Source organism: Anopheles arabiensis, chromosome X (assembly GCF_016920715.1).
Source record: "Anopheles arabiensis isolate DONGOLA chromosome X, AaraD3, whole genome shotgun sequence".
Lineage (NCBI taxonomy): Eukaryota > Metazoa > Arthropoda > Insecta > Diptera > Culicidae > Anopheles > Anopheles arabiensis.
Genome location: NC_053519.1, coordinates 2,962,567 through 2,986,397, shown reverse-complemented (window position 1 = coordinate 2,986,397; position 23,831 = coordinate 2,962,567). Strand labels below are relative to the sequence as shown.

At 42.9% G+C, this 23,831-nt stretch overlaps 1 protein-coding gene across 9 annotated transcripts; it reads left to right on the top strand.

Annotated features, from left to right (window-relative positions):
• The first annotated feature begins 244 nt into the window (after nucleotides 1-244).
• On the top strand, nucleotides 245-23,139 carry LOC120905911 (forkhead box protein K2-like). Of its 9 annotated transcripts, XM_040317241.1 has the most exons (7): nucleotides 7,547-7,565; nucleotides 7,632-7,806; nucleotides 14,770-16,044; nucleotides 16,964-17,615; nucleotides 17,708-17,919; nucleotides 19,283-19,569; nucleotides 19,680-23,139. In XM_040317241.1, exons 3-7 carry the CDS (start codon nucleotides 15,281-15,283, stop codon nucleotides 19,823-19,825), a joined length of 2,061 nt encoding a protein of 686 aa, XP_040173175.1. In that variant the 5' UTR covers nucleotides 7,547-7,565; nucleotides 7,632-7,806; nucleotides 14,770-15,280; the 3' UTR covers nucleotides 19,826-23,139. The 9 variants fall into 9 exon arrangements, 8 of the variants coding, with proteins under 8 accessions (XP_040173174.1, XP_040173182.1, XP_040173175.1 ...); XM_040317240.1 differs by having other exon boundaries at nucleotides 7,465-7,806; XM_040317248.1 differs by having other exon boundaries at nucleotides 7,466-7,806; nucleotides 19,683-23,139.
• Nucleotides 23,140-23,831: the final 692 nt, after the last annotated feature.

The following is a 23,831-nucleotide window of genomic DNA, read 5'->3' as shown; positions in this document are numbered from 1 at the left end:
TAAACCCTCAAAAATTTATTATCACTAGAGACATACACACTTTTCCTGAAAAATTCATGGACCAATTAACAATTTCGGTGTGTCTGGCAGTGGGCTAACGGTCTACGATTTAAAATGACAAAATGTCACTGGAATTAGGTGATGGAGGTGCTCTTCCACCACCTAGCCTCCTGTAAACACCTTGATCTCATACAAATTTGACACATACACGCACATGCGCTATTGTGTGGACACAACCTTATATCCACTTTGGTGTAGATTATGAAGACATGTATTGACAAACATCATATGACGTGTCGTGTTAGAAATATAATAATAAAGAATTGTGATTCGTAAACTGAAAGTTACAATGGTTCTAAGTTCACACCCACTTATGTGCTAGCTGCCATTGGTCAACATTTCCCAGCTGATGCTTTTAAAAGCAACGATCAAAGTTGGCAAGAAAAATGGTGTTTTTATTCGACACGGTGATGTGAGCTGCGACACCAAATTGATTGATTGAAGGAACGTAAAACATAGAGCTGATAAAGATGAGTTGGTTCGATACCACGGGCATAGCTAATTTGGCGAAAAATGCCCTCAAAGAGGCACAGAAGCAAATCGATAAAGCGCTGGATATCAAAGATGAGGAAGAAACGACCATCGTCAGTGTTTCTAGCGTTGGTGTTGAAACCAGTGGTGGCGAAAAGTTAGTAAATAGCTCAATGCACTCTGTCGTTTCTATACACCCTACGGCCGAACGCACGAATGTGTTGCAGCCCAGCTCCGTTGATTTAGATGCGGATGGAGGCGAAGGTATGCAATTAGTGTTACGTTCGTGACCTTCGATGAGCAATGTAACGTTGTTGTGATGGTATGCATTTCTTTCACAGGCACATCGCTAGAACAATCAACTGCAAAGTCTAGCAACGCCATTAAAACCCCATCAAATCTGCGACACGCGAGTGTTAAAGCTGCTGAGAAAAGAAATGATTCCACTTCTTCGACAACAGAAGCAGACAGCTCATCAGCTGCTGTCCCAATCATCACGTCACCTAGTCAACCATCTCCTTTGGCGAGTAATGTGCAGGATGGCAAAGGAGCAGAATCGGTCGAACTAATCGATACGACACGAACATCAACAAGTTCTAGCACGGAATCGCCAGTTATTGTTGATCATAGTACACGTTTCGATGCGCACCAAGGGCAACAGTACACCGGCGTAAAAGAGCATCCTGACAGGAACGAGGAATACGTCAGTGTGGAGAGTGATACTGTTTCGTACATATTGTCCGAGCAACCAAATACTGTCCCGGAAACGTGTGTAAACTCGCCTCCCATTACTGTTGCACCTGGCCGTAGCTCCTATCGGTTTTCTATTCCCACCGATCCGTCGATGAACGTCGTTGGTGTTGCTAGTCCAACCATAGAAACATTAAGCGAAAAGTGCGAAGAGCCGCAATCCAAAGAAAGTTTCGACAAGGATCCGAACAATCGAGCCGGCGATCCAGTGCAGCAAGTCTCAAAAGAATTGTCCGATGCGTTGCCATCACAGCGATTTTTAACTTCAAAGCAAGAACTGGAAAACAGCTATGAGAATCTCGAATTTCAAGCACAACTAACTGACCTTACCCACAGCTTTGAGGACCTAAAGTCTTGCGGCAGTGCTGCTGGTAGCCATTTCCCGAGCACCGCTTCGAGTGAACAGTTTGAAACAACGGACAAACTTTCGGATGCCGCCTTTGAGACACTCGGTGGTCTTGGGGCGGGGCAGAATTTGTTTCAGAGTTTAGGCGAGGATGAAATTGAGACGACGACGTCGTCCGATATAGAAATTATTTCCAGCCCAAACGGAGGCGATTCTAGCAGCACCAACAGTGGCATCTACCGCACAAGTCCACTCAAAATGTCCACTGCAAAGGGTGAAAATTTTGATATGATGCTAATCAAAAGGCGCCGCGGCCACACGCGAGAACCGTCGGAAATTTCGATCAACAGCGGCAACAGTGACGATTCTAGCCATCTGCCCGAAACCGAACAGCTGATGCGACGGCTGGAAGAGGTGTCAGAGACGCTGGAGCAGCGGGAATACCGGCTGGTAGAACTTGGGCGCCAGAATGCGGAGCTAAACGAACAAAACGCACAGCTGACTGCGCAGCTTGAGAGCAAAGCGAAACGGGAGGGTGGATCTGATCTGGACGGGTACATGCAACGTTTATCTGCCCTGGAGCGCAAGTTTCAGCAGTCTATTCGGGAAAAGGAAAATCTGAAGAGTAAATTTGATGCACTGCGAATGGAAGCGGACAAAAAGGTCGCCAAGTGCGATATGGATAAAGCAGTGAGCGAAAGAGATTTTATGATCAACGAGCTGCAAAAGGAGGGGGAAAGCCTATCCAAGCAAGTCTTGCAGCATTCTAATATTATTAAAAAATTACGTGCAAAGGAAAAAGAATCTAGCGCACTGATTAGCAAGCAATGTGATGAAATAAGCGAACTGACGCAAGAGACCGAACGGCTCAAACGATCGTTATCGGCAAAGGAGGAAGTAGAGCGTTCGCAAATTGATGCTGTGCACAAGCTGACGTCTGAAAAGGGCAAGCTGGAACGCGAGCGCGCGATGCTAGATGATAAATTGAATGATCAGATACAGAAGAGTGAAGCGATGCGCAAGTCGTTGGAGTTTGTGCGCAACGAACTGAACGAAAAATCAGAGCTGTGCCACGATTTACAGAAACGGTTGGACAAGCTACAAAACTGCAAAACTGACTCCCAAACGTTTCAGAAAACTAATGAAGTGCTCATGCTACAGCTAGAAGATCTGCGTGAGCAACTGCGCCGAACCGAACAGGACTACGGACAACGACTGAATCGGGCGAAAAATGAGCATGCGGAAGTGTTACGCAAACTAGAAGCTGCCGAACTGCGCACGGAGGAAGAAAAAAATGCTTCCGCCCTGCTCACAATGCCGCTGATGAAACAGCTTGATTCATTGCAAAACTTGCTGCGGCACAAAGAACGTTTGGGCGAACAACGGGATGCTTCATTTGCCCAGCAGCTGTCCGAAGCTTTAGAGCGTATCAAATTAATTTCCGACAAAGAGAAAACACAGCGAGATATTATTATCACCATGCAAAATCGCATCACTAATTTGGAGGAACGTCTGCAAGCTGCGCTGCTTCAAACCAAAGAAGCTGTAGCCAGATTAAAACAGCAGACTCTTGAGGCCGAACGACGTCTTGAAGATTGCAACAAGCATGAGGGTAAAGAAGAGAGCTTGGAAAAGAAAGCCGCACCTACTATCGAACATGCTCACGAAAACGAAGCACAGTTAGATGGTGCTGATAAAATACCCCCTACAAAGCAAACAGCCACAATAGAAGCCAACGAGAGTGATCCGAATATTGATAGCTCAATCCAACAGTTTGGAATGGATATGCATCCTGTAGAAGCCTCTTCTGTTACTAGTATTGGAAATCTATCTCTTCCGGATTCATTAAATAGCATTCCATGGACTACTCCCGAGGACGATGCAGTTTCCCTAGGAAAGGTTGAGCCTTTCAACGATGGAATAGTGGATGTGGGATATAATTTACCTAATTTGTTCAACACGACATCACATCTTGAGACCTTGCAAGCTACACTTAAGCAACGTGATGGCGAGATCTGTCAGCTTCAATGGGAAGTCTCTCGGTTTCAGCAGGAACGTAATGTGCTAAGTGCGGAAATATCAAATCTTACCATCGAACTAGATAATGTATGTATGATTTGGCGAGAATTCAACCGGAAATATTTTTAACCCAATTTTTTTGCTTCTCCCTTTATAGGTTCGGGAACGTTTTGAATGCAGTATTCGATTAGAGGAGGAACACACAGAATTGCAGAACCGCTATGATGCTCTTTTGCAAATGTATGGTGAGGCGGTGGAAAAAACCGAAGAATTGCAGCTGGATTTAGCGGACGTGAAGGATATGTACAAAATACAAATTGATGATCTGCTTCAACGCCAGCGTGAGCTTATTGCATCCATGAGCCATCAGTCATCACTACTTTCATCCTCTAGGAATAATTGTTGAACTATTTTTGAATTGTTAATAATATATGAGCTATTTTAATCGCGGTCGATTGATAACAACAATCATAACTGTGAGATAATTAACAGCAGTGGCATCTGAATTGAGACTAAAAGTTTGTAAATTGTATAGCTTAGTCAGGGTTTGCCTTCTATCGAGTTAGTTTGCCTGTTAGTAGCGAACCAATTTCCCAATGATTAGTTAGTATGGACCGGATGGCGGGCTGTAACCACAATTCGCGGGATTTCTACAAATTGCAAGACGATGCAGTACGATGTTCGTAGGCTACAATTAATCATACTTTTCACTGTTCCTGTTTTTATCTATCAACCTGTCACTGTGATATGTCTCTTTTTCCAGACGTACAAAGAATGTTTCACTGAATCCCTGAACATGTGTGATAAATTCAGTATCAGACTAAATATTTCAATTGGCTCACCATATCAAGCAAGCCTCAGCATATCTTCTCTTTGTGGCAGTTATTTCCGTAACTGAATACCATTTCACCCTTTTTCATCATCTCCAATCATCTGTTGAAATCCCAATTTCAGCAATCGTTACTTTCCTGATGTTCTTGTTTGGATAATGCATCCAAATAAAAGATTGTTTTAATGAGTGAAACAAAGATATAGATTTACTCTTTCTTCCGTATAATTTAAATTTCCCACTAAAAAGCTAAGGTGATGTGAGCTTCTTAGTAACATATCTGACCTTCTTTCTTCCTCTTTGGCACAACAACCCAAGCGCCACAGATTAATCTTAAACGACTGGAAAATCAAATATTCATAGTCCTTTTCTTGCAATGTGTTTCAATAAGCTTAATAAGCTTAAGACCTTTATGGATATATATGGCTAACTTTCCGAGCAAAAATTTATACAAATGGTCGTGCGGTCAGATCACTTGCTTCAGTACAGATGATACACTTTGGAGCTTAATATTTAAACAACCATATTGCCTTTCTAGTTCTAGCGATGCATAACTTCAATGCAATACAACAGTAAAGAGAGAATGAGAAAGCTCACAAAGCGAAGAAAGCTCCGTGTGGCTATCCCATCAGCAGATGGCGTCACCAGCTTTTTGCTATTTTTAGAATGAATTAGTCTGTTTACTGTCTGCTAAACGAAGGCTAAACGAACTCCGTTAAGGTTGAGAGCTTGAGCCGTTTAGGAACCGTTTAGTAGACGTTTAGTGGAATTGTGGCACTAGGGAAAATCGCATGCGGCGCTTCTCTGACCATTTCCTAACTCGAGGGGGTCGTAGCTTGGGGGACGCTTGTATTTATTTGTATCAACCTGCCAAACCATTACTAACTCACAAATGAAAAGAAGAGAGTGTCTCCACTTATCATCTTTTTCCCCAGCTGCAGGTTGAGCAGATTTGAGCGAAAAAAGAAAAAAAAAGTGTACCAGCTAATGCCATTTTGACAAATTCTAACAGTATATGAGCAAAAGGGCGATCCCAAGGACTGTGTAGGCACGAGGTAAAATAGTAGCCAAAATTGGATTGGCTGTCTTGGATGCCATTTGACAGCAGAAAGTCCTGGAAAAGTTAGCATACCCTCAAACATTTACTATTATTACAGGCATACATACTCTTCCTGTAGAATCCAATTAACAATTTTCATGCCATGACCAGGCCGATTTATCATTTTAATCACGATTACAATTTCAATCGAAAAGGGCTCTTAGATGTCAAACTGCCTGTAACGAACTTTTGCCTACTTGTCAAATCGTTCTACATTACGGGACCTCGTTGCTGCACAGTCCTTGGGCGATCCAAAAGGCCGCCGTGTCGCTTCCCGTGACTGGTTGGGAAGGCAACTAGATCGTACGGATAATTTTTGTTTGTTGGGTACGCATCGCATCTTTCTATTCTAAATTAACATGCTTTCTCTTTTTGCTCAACGTAACATAAAGCCCGGCAGAGCAGGACACCATGTTGATTTTCTGGCTTGGGTTTTTATTTAGAAGACCTCGTTTTTCATTTCAATAATCCGTTGAATTCGATTGACCGGCCACGGTTTGTTCGCTGATTTCGAACCGTACGAATTTACGGTTTTATTGATCGCGTTTAGCTCTCGGCGCCATCTTTGGCAATTGCTATGTCAAACCCGCTGTATAATTTTCAATACATCCGCGATTTTCAGAAAGGTATTTCCGACGAATGTCAATTTGTTCTGTCCAACTCTACCTTCCGTCTGCATATACCTTGCCTAGTTTCCCGAATAATCGGCGAACTGCAATGCCTTTTTGTAACGCAGTGTACAAACCGGGCCACTTTGCTGTAAGGCTTTGACGTTTAGCAAGTTCCTTCTCGCCTCGCACAAGCGTATGCCTGAAAATCGTTTATGAAAACACACCAATTACATTGTTAAAGTTTCTCCCATGCGAGCCGGAAACGCCGGGATCGAATAAGTTCCGGCATGCGCCTATCGCTGCATTGATTATCGGCTACAGTCAGCTCGGTTGCGCTGAATTTTTAGCATCGCTTCGGCATCGCCGTAGTGCGAAAGTATAATTAGAGCGGCTGCATAAAGTTAAAACTATTCCGGTGTTCATCGTTTCTACAAAGCTACGTCTGCTGTGCATGCTTGATGCGGTAAGTGGTTTTACTATTTTATTATCGTTAGGCAATTTGAGTTTTTAAGACGATTGGGTTAGGGGCCAAAACAAGAAAAAAATGAACCCGGTGTTTTTTTTATTTACTCGCACAAGAACATCCAAGGCAAATATCATTTCCATGCTGTAAGAAAAGGTTGATTTCGCATGTAATATACAGTAAAATAAACAAATATACATTGCTCAGGCGATGCGGCATCCACTACCATCGCATTGGTATAAGATTAATAAAAACAAAAATAATATATTACAGCGAGTGTGTTAGTGTGTGTGCGTGTACGTGCGTGCGTGTGTGTGTGTTTTGTTTTAGAAAAACGCTGTGTGTTGCGGAATATCTATAGCAGCCACTAGAATGAAAAAAAAAACAAAGATGGCGTATTACGTTACTGGGTGCTGTTCGTTGCTGTATACGCGCGAGCTATTGTACATAACATAGGAAATAACCCAGCAGGCAAAACAGGCATGCTGTTCTGTTCTGTGCACAGCGTTTGCCATCTGCCAGAGCGAGAATGCATGACTGTTTTGCTGGCTGGACATACACACATCCATACACAAACACACAAACAACACAACTGCTGCTGCTGCTGCTATCTCTGTTCTCATAGTTTTTACTTGCAAAGCCTGCCGTTTGCGCGCGCCCTCGCACCGACTGATGAGATCACAAAGCGCACACATACACGCGCGCAGGCAAGCGTACTCGGAATCCGAATCAAAGCGACGATGTGTTACCAACCGAAGCGACCAATACACACACACACACGCGCGCGCGGCGTTTGCGAGCTCTAGCTGCACGTAGCATTCAGTAACACTTGCGTGTTTGAGCGTACGCATCTAACTATAGAGCTCGATTCGTTTTTTTTGTATAGTTCGAATGCGGCTGGGTTCAACGTGTAGTGTGTGAGTGATTGATTAGGCAAATTCAAGCTAAATCCAAACAATGAGATATGGGTGTCTCATTTTTAGCGAGCTAGAGACGATTGTTAGTCCATTGGAGAGCGGCGAAAGTGTTAAAAGTTCATCCAACTACTGCGACGAAATTAGAGGAATAACGCATCCGTCTGCCAGCCGGGAGCATTCTAAAGATACCTGTGGGAGTGGCGACACCTAGCACAAATGTTATTGATCTGCTATCAACAAGGTACAGCGGCATACGCATTTAATTTAACTGTATTCTTGTTTGACATTCGATCGGCGCGCCGCGATTGAAAGTTAAAATTAAACATTTGTGAGATAGCGTTTAAACAACAACACAGCAAAGCAACGCAAGTGAGAGAAAGAGAAAAAGAGACAAAGAGAGAGAGAGAGAGAGAGAGAGAGAGAGAGAGAGAGAGAGAGAGAGAGAGAGGCATACAAACGCCGACAAACTACCGGTTCTATTGTTGAACAGGTCGCGGAAAAGGTGGCTATGGGCACAAACGCATTTTCACGTAAGCGGCCAACTTTTTGACGCTTTTCATAAACCACACACCGCCATAGCTGGAGGATTTCATGTTCCACTGGCGAGGCGCGCGGCACTCGTAGGCATGGTTGCAAGCAGAGTGAAAAGGAAAGGAATAAAAAAGTATAACCTCTATAAACTTACAACAAACAACGGCTGATAGAAAATACGGCGAACCCGTAGCTAGGGAATAGTTCTGCACACCGCACCGTAGAAAGTGAGGCGGCATATAAACATCTGACAACCAGATGGATGTGTGTTGGTAGCGAGACGCAGGATGTGTGTTGGTGTGTTTATTTTGCTATTTGTGGGTGCCATTTCATGCGGCGGATGTGCTCGGTTCGCACCCGCCGCCGGATCGTGTGTGTGCAACACCGTTTTGTACACAACTGCGCGACGATCGCTATTTGCGAACATCGCATGCAAAATTCCATGTAGGAAAAAAAAAATGAAGCAACAAAGAATAACCCACACAACTGCGAAACGCTTTTTTTCCTGTTCCTTCCCGAGCTTTGCACAAGATTTTCGCCTAACCCCGATTGTTGTCCCTCGCGCGCGTGTGTGTGTGTTTTTTTTTCTGTTGTAGTTTTTGCTGGATTATCTCTGCATAAATATATACGGGATTACACTAAAAGTTGCGCAAAATTAAGAACTTAGCGTAGATAATGGTACGTTATGTCTCATAACGTCTACAGTTCAAACCAGCTAACAATATGAAAGAAAGTGAAGGAAAGGAGGTGGCACGCAGCTTGAAATTTGTCCCGCACAGACTTTTGTTTACATTTCTAGTTGATTTTTTTTAATCGTATTCCTCGATCCTGTTGCAAATGGTATTCTTATACGAATATTTCTATGCATATGTGGTTATCAAGCTTATTAGAGCAATTTGACGCTGGGGGATGTTTTAAGAATCTTTTTGTTTGTTTGAATCAAATCAATAGCCTACACCAAATAAGTTGAAATAATAAGCCAACTTGACGCGCCATTTACTTTGAGCGTGTGTGTGTGTGAATGTGTGCGTGTAAAACTGCGCGAGGCAAATGTCAAACAACGGATTTTGGTATTAGTGCGAAAAAGCACTATGTTGGCTTAGGGGGGGGCGACCCAAAGCAACTTTGGCTGAGCGAGAGCGAGAGGTCGTCAGCATCAAATTCTGCATAAAATAGGACTTTGGTGTGTCATTTCGCTTGCTCTGTGTGTGCAAATTTGTGCCAGTAAAAAAAAGGGTGCCGGGAATTGAATCAGAAGTAGCAGGAATGCGTCCAGAGCTATCGAATAACGTTGTCAAAGCTTCCGGAGGCTCACACTTGTCGTCACGACGAACGAGCAACGAACTCATTAACGATCGATAGAATCATTTGATTTGTTTATGTTAATATTTGTGCGAGTGAGTTTGACATTCTAAGAAAAAAAGGTTTCTTTTTCAGTAAAAGTAAAAAAAATAATAGAATATCTTATACACGCCATAGATGTTCCATTGCATTGAATTATTTTCGTTTCTCGTTTAGTTCGCTTAAATTAAAAAAAAAATGAAAAAAGATTATTTTGATTAAATCAATTCGCCGGTGACGACTGCAACTAGTAACGATGTAATAAGGTTATAGAATAACTCGTCAATGTCCACATCTAGTCCGCAATGTACAGCACTCGACCCGTGATACTCGATTTGTACGGTTTCTTTCAATTTGACAGCTTTTCATTTTAGTGAAAAAATTAAGTGTGTGACCTGAATTTAATTTAATCAAAAACCCTTTTTTATAAAATTCGACTTGACAAACCCTGTAATGGTCCTAGTCCAGGGACTTGTTGGTTTATGCATTAACAATTCAACATTGTGCATGTAATAGACCATAAAATAAGAGAGCCAAGAACAACGTATATTACACGGCATGTGGAGCTGTAAACCGCGTAGGGTGACATATCAAGAATTTCTGAAGAAAAACAATTTGCCGCAACTCTGCTGCGTCTGAGCATGTCGTTGTGTCATTGCCCGGTTTTATTTTGTTGTCACTCAAACAAGCGCGCTCCAGTCGGTGTTGCTGCTCGTATTGCAGGAAATTGCCGAGGGCAGTGTGTGTGTGCGTGTGTGTGTGTGTGTGTGTGTCGGTAAAGGTGTGGTGTTCAAAGTTTAGTCAAAACATTATTTTTGTCCTCCTATTTCGATGCGCAAACCTAAATCGCTTGAATATGTTGTTTTTCGCCCGTGTTTGCCGCTAAAAGTGGTCTAAATTATAGATTATTCAACAGTGTGGTTGATTCATAATCCCATAAGTGAGTGTGTGCGTGTGCATGTGTGTCTGCAGTGTAAATATGTTTGATGGGCCCCGTTTATTTGCGGCGTGATAATATATAGTCTCCAACGTTGGGCGATGGTTATTGAACGATAGTATCGGAACATAGTTTTCAAAAGTGACCAAAAGTGTGTTTTTCCTGGTCGATCAGTATTGGTCTCAGTGTCTTGTTTTTTCTTTCTTTCTTCTTGCCTATAACTTTCCGTTTTACTCTTCTATTCCTGTTCGAAGTGTGGCATCGGCACCACAAGGTTAGCTGGCAAATGACACAGGTAGAATGTTCTACTGTCGCTAAACCATTGCTTTGCCCACCTCATGCATGCACATGTTTTACGATTTTTATTCATCTCCAAAAAGGGATGAAAAACTAGTTCGATGTTTTTTTTTATTATTTTCAATTGTCATTGGTGTGCTTTGTGTATTAAATTAGAAGAATTAAATTTTCAGTCTGTATCTTTCATCAACCGGGTTGTATTTACATCCCCGTTTGACAGTTGCGTTCAGCCATTTTGGATTTTACCAATTGTGTACAAACAATCATGCAGCGAGAATGTGTGATTTTTCATTCTTCCTTTTTTTAAATGTTCACCATCGTCTAAAACTGTTTCTATCAAAATACTTGAGTGTGTTTCAGTTAATGTATTAACAAATAATCTCAGTATCAATAGAAGACATACAGTAGGAGCAGCAGGGTAAGCAATAAATCGGTTGTTTACATGTTTTCAGGCTGAAAATAGGTTCTTTATTTTGTGTGTGGTTTGTCCATGGAGTGCTGACTTCAGCTTCAAAATATTTAACTGCGTATATAAAAAATAACAATGATTTTTCCGGTAAAACCAATACTCCCCCCCATTGGTTGTCGATCAAAAGTGTTGTTTTATTTTATTTTTACTTCCTCGTAAAATGAAACAAATAACCGAAGCCGATCGGAAAAGTGGCTCACAATGCCAGTGCAATGGAAACGAAATGCTTATTTTTCAAGGTTGTTACACTGTTGCTACACGACAGCTCGTTTGCGATAGTCGCATGCCACCAGCTCCTCGGAAACGATGGACAAAATCATTATTTTTTTTTCTAAGCACAGTTTCTGCATGATAGGCTTCTGAGAAATGCTTGCACAAAGTTTTTATAAAAAGGTGATTTTTTTAGCAATGTTTTATACGACTTTAACGAGAGCCTGTTGTCAGAAATATTGTTATGAAATTATTTATTAAAACAGCAGTGGATGTACTATTGTTGGCTAGTCAAAAAAAAAAAATTGATTTAGATGTGATATTAAAATATAAGCAAACAATTTTTTTTATATGGCAAAACCAGTAATAAAATGAATTTAAAAGTACATGTTCCAAGTTCCAAGATACTGTAGTCCCAAGATACGCTAATTCGTAGATGCGTTTTTTCTAAACTTTACAGTTTTTTGAGCAAATTCAAATACATTGTCGAATGCAAAATCAATTTTTTTTGGCCGAATTAAAAAAAATCAATAAGTTCCCAAATGGTTCAGGCAGAATCTTACTCAAATAATTAATGTAATGGCTAAAATATGTATATAACAATATAGGAAAATTCAAGATACGTGTTTTTTCCCGCCATAATGTATATCGGGGATAACCAGTAATTTGTCTAAACTAATCGTCTTTTGACAAGGAGTCTATGCTCTCTCATACAAATCAAGCGTAAATTTTTTGAGTTTGTCGTTGAACGTCCGTTGGCCGATTTCGGTCCACCCGTCGGCGCAGCGAATTCCAAAAGAAGTTGCTGCTAGTTTGTTTCTTCAGTGCAAACCAACAAGTTAACACAAATATCACTAAAATGTTCCAATTATTCTCATCCAAATCGAGGGAAAAAAACTGGGATGTTTTTTTTGTCTACAAAAACAAGCGTTGTTTTTATTGTCATTTTTTAACGTTACGATGATTTACAGGCTTTTCAAAGTCAGTTACGAATGTAAACATTGTTATCCACCGCATGCAAAATGTTGTTTGCACATCGATCTGACATTTCATTTCCATCATAATAATTTTTCATTTCTACAGCATGATTTTCAACACGACTCAAGCTGGATGGAGTTTGACAGTTCTCTGACAGATGTTGAGAATCATGTGTTGAAACTGAAGTTTCATTTTGAAACAAATAAACCCATTGACAACTGTTGAAAAACATCTTGGATGCGGTGAATAACACCATTCGAAAGTGACTTGGAAAATCCCGTATTAGCGTGTCTGGTAGCGGCCGTATGCGGTAAAAAAATGAAGTTTTTACAGAACGAGGGAATTTTTTGTGCGAGCTGTTGAAAATGGTATACTAAAATTAAATTTAGACTTCAATCGCATTTACAAATATCAATTCATTTTTATTGTTAATTCGTTGTGTTGTTTGTAAATGCGATAATCGCACGATCGTGTAGCAAACGGTGTGACGCAGTTCAAAGGGATTTGTGATTGTAGTGTTTTTGTAAAACAAAAATCCTAAGCCATGCCTAAATATTTGCGAAACAGCAAAACAAAGACTGAACACGCGTGTGTGCAAGTGGTGCTTTTGGAGTTCGGAATATTGCGTCTCGCTTGCGATAATCGCGCATACGTGTACAAACGGGTCGGGTGTGTAGCCGATAGCTGTCAACTGCCAATGCGAGCAATGTATTTTCATTCTGACATAATGTGAGTGAACGTGCCGTGTCGGTCCTGCATCTCCGGAACACAGCTTTTCGAAGCGCATCGCCGAAGCGCAGTTGAGTTTAAGAGCATCCGCTCGAATCTGCCTGGGCGGAGTGATTCGGTTTTATTGTCCTATCGGGGTGCGCCCAGCTCGCAGATAGCCGCCGTGCACACGCACATGATTTACCATCTTAATTTCGTAATAATTATCCACGCCAAACCACGTGTGCGCGCGCATGTTTGCTACCACAAGCATACAGCTGTGTGCGTTCGGGCCCGGTAAGCCTGTATAGGTGGTACTTTCTTGTCCCCGTTTTTTTTTTTTTTGGCCGTGACGTATCGACGGGCTGAGGGAGAATAACACATGCTTACATGCGGACATGTTTGCCGTGTGCGCGCTGCTGTTTGTTCAGTGCAGTGCCATTGTCCTCCATGTTTTGTTCAGTGCAGTACAGCGTGCTATTGTTTCCGAACTGGTGTGTGAGATTGTTGTTGTTGCCAAATTTTTGCTCCGCTGAAAGGTGTGTGTGTGTGTTGGTGGTTCGATTCCGACCCGTGGTGTGTGTAATAGACCCTTGATTTTGCTGATTTTTGCTGAAACTGAACACCTCTCCCCCCCAGCCCCCGCCCTTCCCGCATGCTCGCCCGTGTGTTGTGTGCGAGTGCGTGCACGCGCGCGTGTGTGTTTGTGCAAGATTGTGCGATTTTCGGGGTTTATTTTAACTCTTCTTACTGCCCCCTCCCCACCACCCCTCCCGCCATGTTGTTTGTTGTTCTAGTTGACAACGGACAGTGTCTTACGGGCAACGAGGCCAAACCGTTTACGCCCTGTTGCAGAGCAGCGCTCGGCTAAAACATGGATGGCATTTTGTTTGATCGTTAAATGTTGTGGCAAATGTGTGTGTGTGTTGTGCGTTGAGGAGGCGCAGGGACGTGCGCTGGAGAGGAGGTTGTGTGTATCATAGTGATCAAATGTAGTTCTTTCTTGTCTTTTGTTGTTGTTGTTATCCTTTGCTTCCAAAAATCAACCTCAACCTTCAAAGGTTCTTATTCACTCACCACATCAAAGGCAATTTCGTTTCAAGCCGTTTTTTTTGTTATTTTAATGGCCATATGTGGGGGGGGGGGTGTGGTGGGTTGCCAGTGTGTTTTTGCTTCACGGCAAACAGCAAAGGAACATTATCCCTCATTTTAGATTAGGTGCTTCCTGCTGTACGCATGCGCGCGCGTCGACAACCCGTCGTCATCGTCGTCGTTTTTTTTTCATTATTTCCTCCAAGGGACGCAAAATCAATTGGTGTGGATACATTCATTGCCAACAATTGGTATTGTGGCGATGTTGCTGCTCCTCCCGAGTGTATCGGCGTTGGGATTTTTTTTTCTTTCTTTCTGTCGCGGTGTTGTGTACACACACGTTCTTTTCTCCGCGAGAAAACTGCGCAATAGTCTGCCGGTCGAAGTCGTCGTCTCCGCTTGGTGTAGTGTAACACACGCTGGAACTTGCTGGGATGTAAATAGAAAACATCAAACGGTGTGGTGCTGCTGCTGCGAGGCAATGCTCGTATTTATTTACCTGCCATAAACCAATACCAGCGCGCAGCGCTGCTCTTACTGGAAAAAAAGAAAAAAAAACTGTTCACATGATTGTTCCAATTTTCAAATACACCTTTTGCCTGCCAGCTGTAATCTAATTGTATTCCTATTTTTCATTTCAGCCACTAAAGTGTTCGGCTAAATCTTCGGTCTCCTATCACACATCGAAGTTGTAGCGCCCCGTTCGGAATCGGAAACATCGCAAAAAGCAGCCAAACACGACGGGTGTGTTGTGTGTGAGTGTTTGATTGCTCGTCACCGCCGAGGGCGCAACCGATGTGTTTACGGACAGTTTATGTCAAACTTTTTGGTTAATGTGTACTGCAGCAGCGTGCGTGACTGATTAACACACACAAAACACCAAAAAAACAAAACAAAAAAAAAGGAGTCAAGTTGCATACATAAACACTCTGCGGCAGTGGGTGACACGGAAGCCTCTATTCGATTTGCCTGGCCCCGGTTGAGCGGCGTTTAAAGTACGATGCGAAAAATTAGCCGCTCGTTTGCCTCACTAAACCAAACTACTAGCGAGCAGCAGCGGTGTTAGGATTCCTCCGTGGTGGGTTACCTTTACAATCCTGCACTGCGGGTGTGTGTGTGTCTGTGAGTGTGTGAAATCCGCGCGTGTTACGTATGAGCTATTTAAACATGTCAAGCGCAGCCCAGGACTGTTTACCGCCGCGCGGCAACAATGGCGAGATGAAGCTGATCAAACAGGAACCGCAACAATCAATCAATCAGAGCGATGCGGGCAGCGGCGGCGATGCCGCCGGTGGTGCCGGTGCCGCCGCCCAGCATTTGGTGGGCAGCTCCCCCTCCTCCACCTATCAAAAATCGTCAGCAGCCACCTCAAGCAACAGCCACCCGGCTACTACACCGCTCCGCTCAAGGCGCACGTCGGCGTCCTCGCCCGTGTCCTCGCCATCGCCCACGCTGTCGACCGCGTCGGCGAAGCTGAGCAATGGCGCCGGCAAGGTGGCGGCTTCCGCTGCTGCGACCGGTGCGACCGGCAGCAGCGGCCCCTCCTCCCGGGTGGCTGCCCTTCCGGCGGCCGCGCCAGCACCGGCAACACCGTTGCCGGCGGCCGGCGGGGGCGAGCCGAGCGTGATGGGCCTGTCCGGCCCGAACACGGCCAACTATCACAACTTCATCGGGCGGCTGATCAGCAAAGACAACATGCTGCTCATCAGCGAGGACGTGATCGAGGTCGGCCGCAACTCGTCCAAATCGCAGGTGGACTTCCACGTCGGCAAGAACAGCTTCATCTCCCGCAAGCACTTCATCATCCAGCACGACATGAACGACGAGTTCACGCTGTTCTGTCTCAGCAAAAACGGCGTGTTCATCGATAACGTGTTTCACCGGAAAAGCGGCGAACCGTACAAGCTACCAAAACTGTAAGTGCGCACGAGGCTCTCCGCTTCTTCTTCTTCTTCGTCTTTGTATTAGTGTTGGGTTTCATGAATCTTCCGTTGAAATTCATTCATATGAATCTTGAGTGATGAGTGATTCGAATTTTGAGTCGAATCTTCAAAGATACATGAATCTCGAAAGATTCAAAGATTCATCAATCTTCAAATATTCATGAATCTCCAAGGAATCATGAATCTCTGAAGATTAATGAATATCCAAGGAATCATGTATCTCTGAAGATTCATGAATCTCAAAAGGTTCATGAATATTCAAAGATTCATGAATCTATAAGGTTCATAAATCCATTAAAATTCTTATGACTCCAGGGATTCATGAATCTTTAGAGTATTGAACTTGCCCAGTCCTCCCTAAATCATGTCCATCAAGGGTTCAAGCCTCGCATGGCATAACAAACTATTCGGCTGAGTGGTACTTGCCAAGATGTCTCAAAAGCCTGTATAGGTTGGCATGACCACGTAGGTTGTTACGCCAAAAAGAAGAATAAGAAGAAGCTCAAGTTTTATTAATTTTTGGAGATTTATGAATCCGTTAATCTTCCGAGATTCATTAATCTTCCGAGATATAAGAATCTTTAGAGATTCATAAATCTGTTGAGATTCATGGACCTTTTGAGATTCATATATCTTTTGAGATTCATGAATCTGTGAAAATTGATTAATCGTATCTTTTGAGATGCATGAATCTTTGAAGATTCATTAATCGTTGAGATTCAAGAATTTTTCCAATCAAGATTCAGATTCATTGAATCATGTAAAAGAATCTCATTAAGATTCATGAATCTAAATCAGATTGTATTCAAAAAAATTGCTCTATTCTAACTGCCTGTTTTTCTCTCTTTGCTTTGCCTGTTTGCCGCGTGTGTCCTATTTGGTCCGATTCCAGATGCAGCATCCGTTTCCCTAGTACAAACATCAAGATCCAGTTTGAAAATTTGATCGACCAGGCCAACAACGGTATACTGGTGGACCTGAACGAGCACACGCCGGTCAAGATCGGTACCGGACCGGTCGGTGGCATCCCGCTGCACGCTGGCTCCATCAGCGGTGCATCGATGAGCGGCGGCATGTCGCAGGGCGGCGGCAGCGGCGCCAGTGGCAACAGTAGCGGCGGCGTTGGGCTAGCTGGCAGCGGCCAGCAGCACCACTACCACCACAACCGTGGTGGAAAGTCGCCCTCCTCCAGTGTGATTTACGCACCGCTCAAAATTTCAATTCCCTCCGAGCACGGTGGTGCGGTCGGCACGGTCGGTCTGCTCGGCGATGTATCTCGCGGCTCCGTACGGGGCGGCGGTGGCGGTGGCGGTGGAGCCGGCAGTGGGGGAGGCGGCGGCAGTTGTCGGGGCGGGGAGCTGCACGGCATGGGCGGCAGCGGATACCCGTCCCCTACCGGGACGATCAGTGCTGCGAACAGTTGCCCCACCAGCCCACGGCAGAACGTGCACGAGTTTGCCCAGTACAGCAGCAGCAATCACCATCATCAGCACACCCCGGCCAGCGTAACCGGCACCACCAACAACAACAACAACAACTATTCCGTGAGTGTTTGTGACCGTTTGTGCTAGTTGCGCGATGGTGTTTTAACCGTGTTTTTCTTTTTTTTTTTTTGTTATTTTCTTTTCTGTCGCAGGAATTTCAAGCCCCGGCCACACAATCACTGGAGAGCGATAAGCCACCGTACAGCTACGCGCAGCTGATCGTACAAGCTATCTCGGCCTCGCCGGAGAAGCAGCTGACTCTCTCGGGGATCTATTCCTTCATCTCGAAGAACTATCCCTACTACCGGACCGGAGCAAACAAAGGGTGGCAGAACTCTATTCGACACAATTTGAGCTTGAACCGGTAAGTGGCGTTACAGTTTCCGCCTCCGTGGCCGAAACAACCCCTATAGCAGAGATGTCAAACTGGTGGGCCGCGAGGTGTTTCGGTGTAGCCCGCGACCGCTTGAGCCTAAATTTATTTGTAGAAGCATTTCTTCTTCTTCAGTACACATAGCAGTCAATTCCGAACGCCTGAAATATGAAGAGATCAACTTCTTACGTGAAATGAACTTAATGTAATGGGAATTAGACTCTATAGCACCCTTGTTGGACAAATCCAATTTTCTATAGAATAGAAGTCTGTTCCTATTCCAATAGAAGTCCCTTCCCAGAAGAAAGAATCAAGGAAGTGTCCCACAACTATGAGAACACCTGGAAAAATGATGAAAATTCCGCTATACCCTTTCCGATGAGTACAATTGTTAGTAACATATATTTGATGAATATTTTTTTTAATATAACAATTCGCAGTTTAGCTTCAATCTCATACAAATGTGTGAACTCCGGAATGTCCGGACGTATCTTACCTATCTGTATGTGGTTTTGGAACATTACTTTTGTTTTATGCAAGGTAATACTCAAGGTACTTGGTGACAAGAAATGTAATTTCTATAAGAAAAAGACTTGGAAAAGTTAACAAAACATCCAAAACCAACAGGAATATTAAACCCAAACATAAACGCAGGGCATATTGTTTTTGGGAAAGGCAGCTTAGAATATTTTACCTCTGCAAAACGTTTCGAAAACAGATGAAATCAGATGTCAGCACAAAAACGTGTTACTTTTGATAGAGGCTGTTACAAACCATTCCATGAGGCATCCTACCAAGACCAATGTTATTAGATACATGATTCTGTTTTTGATCGCCGTAACGAATGAGGATTTCTATGGATATAATGGCAGGAAGGGAGTAACGGTTACGAGGCACCTTGCACTAAATGCTTTTCACAATCAATACCAGCTCAAAAATATTGATAATCAAAATGAAATCAATATAAAGCTACAATTTTGCTATTCTGTATTGGATAAACCAACGTAGTTAGTCATGACAAAACTATGGAAATTTTGGAAATGTCAGAAGTCTATGGCGAATTGAAAATGATCTGACACATTTTGTTACTTTATTTTACATCAAAGTTTTAACTATTGTAACGTTATCGCAAAATGAAATTAAAAGAAATGCAAACGATCTGATTTTTATATCAAATAATATCATTTAAAAACCAGGCTCTGCGGCCCGTGCTACTATTGTCAGAGGCATTTTTGCCTGCGGCGCCAAATAAGTTTGACATCGCTGACCTCTAGAGTTTTGCGCAATTTTAATTAATTTTAAAACTTGTTTTTCATCATTTTTTTTTTCATTCTCTACACCCATTCTCTCACAGATACTTCATCAAGGTACCGCGATCGCAAGACGAACCTGGCAAGGGTAGCTTCTGGCGGATAGATCCGTCCAGCGAGCTGAAGCTGATCGATCAAAGCTACCGGAAGCGACGCCAGCGTGGTTCGCAATGCTTTCGCTCACCGTTCGGCATGCCGCGCTCGGCGCCGGTCTCGCCCAGCTACACTGACAATTCGCGTGAGTGTTCGCCTATGAATGAGGAGCTGCTGATGTCGGCTCCCGGCTCGCCCGGACCAAATAACAGCGGCTACTCCGCCAACAACCACGACGGTACGTTGCATTCCATTGATGCGCTTTACGGGCGTTTTCCCTTTCCCTCCTCAAAACCGTTTAATATCGTTTTCCGTTTTTTTTTTGTTTTGTTCTGTGAACTGTGACAGCAGGTTCTCAGCAGTCTTCGTACCAGAACCAGTACACCGCGTACGCGAGTGCCGAACACCAGCAGGCCGAAGTGTACGAGGAGGACGAGCAGCTCGAATACGAAAGCGACGACTACGAGCCGGGCAACAAGCGCCAAAAGATGTAACTTGCTCTGGTATCCTCCGCCCGCCCGCAAAGGGCTCTCTGTGCGGGATACGTCGGATGTCGTTGGCTCGATGGCGATCGACGCTAACCTTAGATTCCGTGAATGGTCAGAATTTTCCTTTCAGTTTAGTGAGCGCTTGTTGTAGTTTATTCAATTTTATCGCTACGTTTAACTTCAAAAGCGCATGATGTGGGATTGTAATTGCGTTCCACCGTAAATTTTATGTAATTTGGTATTTAGATTTTAGCAGCAGGCAAACTAATGAAGTATTGTGCTAAGCGTGTGTGAAGCCCTAATAGGCCAGCAGAGGTGGTATGGTATGGTTATACCGGTACCACCACAACAGTGTACGCAGTTGCTTGTAATGGCAAGCAGGATGGAATGCTTTACCCTCCCCCATTCTGCAGATGGTATTTTTTTAAACATTTTTTTTTTTAAACTTTAGTTCCGGCAAACAGCTGCTGTAGTAGCTCTGCTTGCGTTTTGATGATTTTACTGGTGCAGCAAATTGCCACTCACCCCACCACCCCCACCCCACACGAGAACTATAGAAAGAACTAAATGCTTCTTGAAACCAGCAAAAGAAACAACAATCACGTTGATAAAACCCCCCTTTTTTACGTTCACGGTTTTTCGTATGATATATTTTACGCTCAAGAACACTAAGTTCGTTTGTTTCGAACGCCTCTTTTAATGCATGAAAATATTAAAAAAAAAAGAAAATCATGAACAAATCCGCCACAACTGTTGAGATGATCAAGCATTGTATTTCTCCTTCACGACACGCGTACTTCCGCTATAAGCGTTGAATTCACAATCACGAACAATATTTGCAAACATGTCCTGTACTTTTTTTTCTCTTCAATTTTTGTTTCTCAAAAGAATTTCATTAAAAAAAAACAGTCCCTTTTACCTACACAATGACGCGTCTCTGGGGTGAATGTCGGAAGGGATCTTCTGCATAGAATTGGAAAAATAAATCAAGTATGGCTTGCTTTGCATGCAAACATTGAACTTAACGAGAGAATCCGGCTAGCCAAATCCTAGATACAACTTAGAGAAATTCATCCCCAACAAACAAACACACATCTTGAATGTGCAACCCCCGGAGATACGTCACTGTTAGTTATTATTACATCGTGACGCACATTACCTTTTTTTTTTGTTTGGGGCCAATCAGCAACTCAATCGTGTGTGTGTACTGGAGTGCAGGAAAGCAACAAAGCGGAAGAGGAAGGATAAGATGAAACACACACGAACTTCAAGATGAAAAGCGCGGGGTTTCATCGGTTCACCATTCACGTACAGCGCTTTATTGCATTGTCAATATCGGCACACTGTTTCAATTTCAAAACTCGGTATTAGCATAAACAAAAAAAAAGAAGAAATATTATTTTCGATTGAATTCAGCGTATCGTTTTTACTTGTACAGCAACACCTTTTTAGAACTTAGTGCATTGTTGAATGGAAGACACACGTGTTTTTGGCGATCGAGAATGTATATGGTTGAGATATATACACATTTTGGTGTATTTATTAAATATAAATCCTACGAGAGTCTCCTAACCTGTGGTGAGGAGCCCGGACGCGCACACCAGTGTTTGTCTTCTCCTGCTGGAGTAAACTAAGCGAATGTGTTTTTATGTTGATTGAGGAAAAAATAATGGTAAATCGTGTGAACGCGAGAGGAAAATGTGTTCGTTGTGACATGGCTTTTTTTTTTCAAACACTAGGGTAGGAATAAGAGAAAGTATATAGCTTTATGCTTTGAATTAAGATACCCTGTATCACAAATCCTCCACACCTTTCTGCCAGAGAAAAAGGAGAAGGTATCATTTATAAAAAAAAAACACACACACACACACACACTAACAAGTTGTAATTAAAAGTGAAAAAAAAAACATAACAAACTACATGGAGAACAAACTCGGTGTAAGAAAAGAAAAGAAACAGGCAGTAGTGTAGCAGTCTTATTTTTGTTTATTTCAAATCCTTCTACTCCTTTCCCTTTATACCGTTGTCTTGGGCTGTCTCATTCGTCCAGGCATCACAATACCACACACCCCCCGTCTCTTGAGTTCTTTGTCTACGCCCTCAATGTTTGATGAAACCCAAATCAACCTGGCGCGGATCGTAAATGTGTCGTTTTTATTTCGTTTTTCCTGTAAATCCATCCAATCTTGTCTTCAAACATAATGCATAGCTTACAATAAGTTTTAGGAGAAAAAAACAAACAAACAAACAAACACATCCATCTTGTGGTTCCATGAAAGTGTCAGGAATGGACGATGGGGGATGATTAGATGAAATTAAGCAGGATAGCGTAAGTCTCTTACAAAACAATTAGCGTTAGTATGTATAGGGTGTACTCCCATTGAAAAAAATCTTATTTTTAGATAAGGCAGTCTGTACCCGATTTACGAGCGATTCTGGACATGCACGAGTTGGGCGGTATGTGTGCATTGTTGTACGCGTTTTGTTTGATCTTCATTTTTTTAACATGAAGCATCTTAGAACAAATTGTTCTAATGTGACAAACCAATTGTCGAATGCATAACCAAATGCGCCTTTCTATTGATATTTTAAAAGATTTGAAGCAAAAAAAAGCTACTTTCTTTATGTTTTAAAAAATTCAAATAAATTAACTCAATCTCTCACTGTTATCAACATTACATCTACTTAAGTAAACATTTGGCTAAACACTGCGATATTCGGCTTTGGTGGATGGTCGAGTTATGCCCGCGTCCTTCGGGACGCATACACCACGTAACTCGGGAACAGATTGTACATATATACATATAGATATATTCGTGTCGTTGTTATAACAGAAGCATCGGGAACATCAGGATTCTTGTGAACATACATTAAAATCAACGATGAAATGGAGACCAGACCATACACACACACACCTTTTCGGCGTTTTTACATTCATCGTGATAAGTGGAGATTTGTATTATTTTTTAAAAGAATGTTTTTATTCGACCGCAGCATAGTAAAAAAAATACCCCCAGTCATGCAACGGTTTGTCATTCAGAATGTGCAAATTGACAACAATAAGAAAGCAGCAGAAAATTACATCTCCTCTCCCCCCCCCCCCTCCCATCCTCCCCCACATCTGATTGTATGTTGCACGATATTTTACACAACAACAACAAAAAATTATACGCACGAAACGAAATGTATAGTAAAATAAAACTAAGACCATTTGATTGAGATGTTAATTCATGATTAGGTGTGTTCTGTAAGAATTTGTGTCAGAATAGAAAAATGAGGAAAATACAAACTAAAATAAAATCAATCAAATTGATCCCAGACGCGCGACTTCTGTAAGCGGTTTTCTTTCCGTCACACAATTTCCGTCTGTTGCCGTGTAATTTTTCTCGAATGGGTCCGAGCTCTGTTGTGCATCTTTCTCTTCACACTTTATGGAACGTACTCGGTAGTGTAGTTTTGATCTACACTTCAGCAGCAGGCAACGGCCGAAACCAAAATATCCACGGCCGGGAAAAGTTTGTTTTGGCGGGTAAGAAACAACTGTGCTGCATGTGGGCGGTTTACTTTGTACGGTTTCTCAGCACTGCGGTGCTGCCGGTGTTGTCTTTGATCTTCGGCTTGTGTTTGGTCTATTTTTTGCGATGAACATGAAAGGCTTCTGTGCAAGAAAACTTGCAAAGGGTCGGATCCAAGGTCTGTGCATCGGAGCTGATGCTGTTTGCAGGCGGTTTTGTTTGCCTTTTTGGGTTTCTTCTTGCTAACGTTTGCGTGAAGAACCGACGATTCTACCCGCGAAAACGAACTTCAACACGTCAACCTCTGGCCTTGGTGCGGTGTCGCAGCTGTGTAATACCGGAAATACCGGAGGAGTGGAAGCTGAGTGTCATCCATCCAGTCTACAAAAAAGGCGACAGGCTGGATTGCTCGATTTTTCGAACCATCACAGTCCTGAATGCCGTCTACAAGATCCTGTCCCAGATCCTGTTCTGCAGGCTTGCACTCCTTGTTACAG

Bases quoted from the DNA above. Each gene is read 5' to 3' on its own strand.
- LOC120905911 (XM_040317240.1), top strand. From the start codon at position 15,281: ATGAGCTATTTAAACATGTCAAGCGCAGCCCAGGACTGTTTACCGCCG. The intron at 17,616-17,707 runs GTGAGTGTTTGT...TTTCTGTCGCAG, and splicing joins ACAACAACAACAACTATTCC to GAATTTCAAGCCCCGGCCAC. The intron at 17,920-19,282 runs GTAAGTGGCGTT...ATTCTCTCACAG, and splicing joins CACAATTTGAGCTTGAACCG to ATACTTCATCAAGGTACCGC.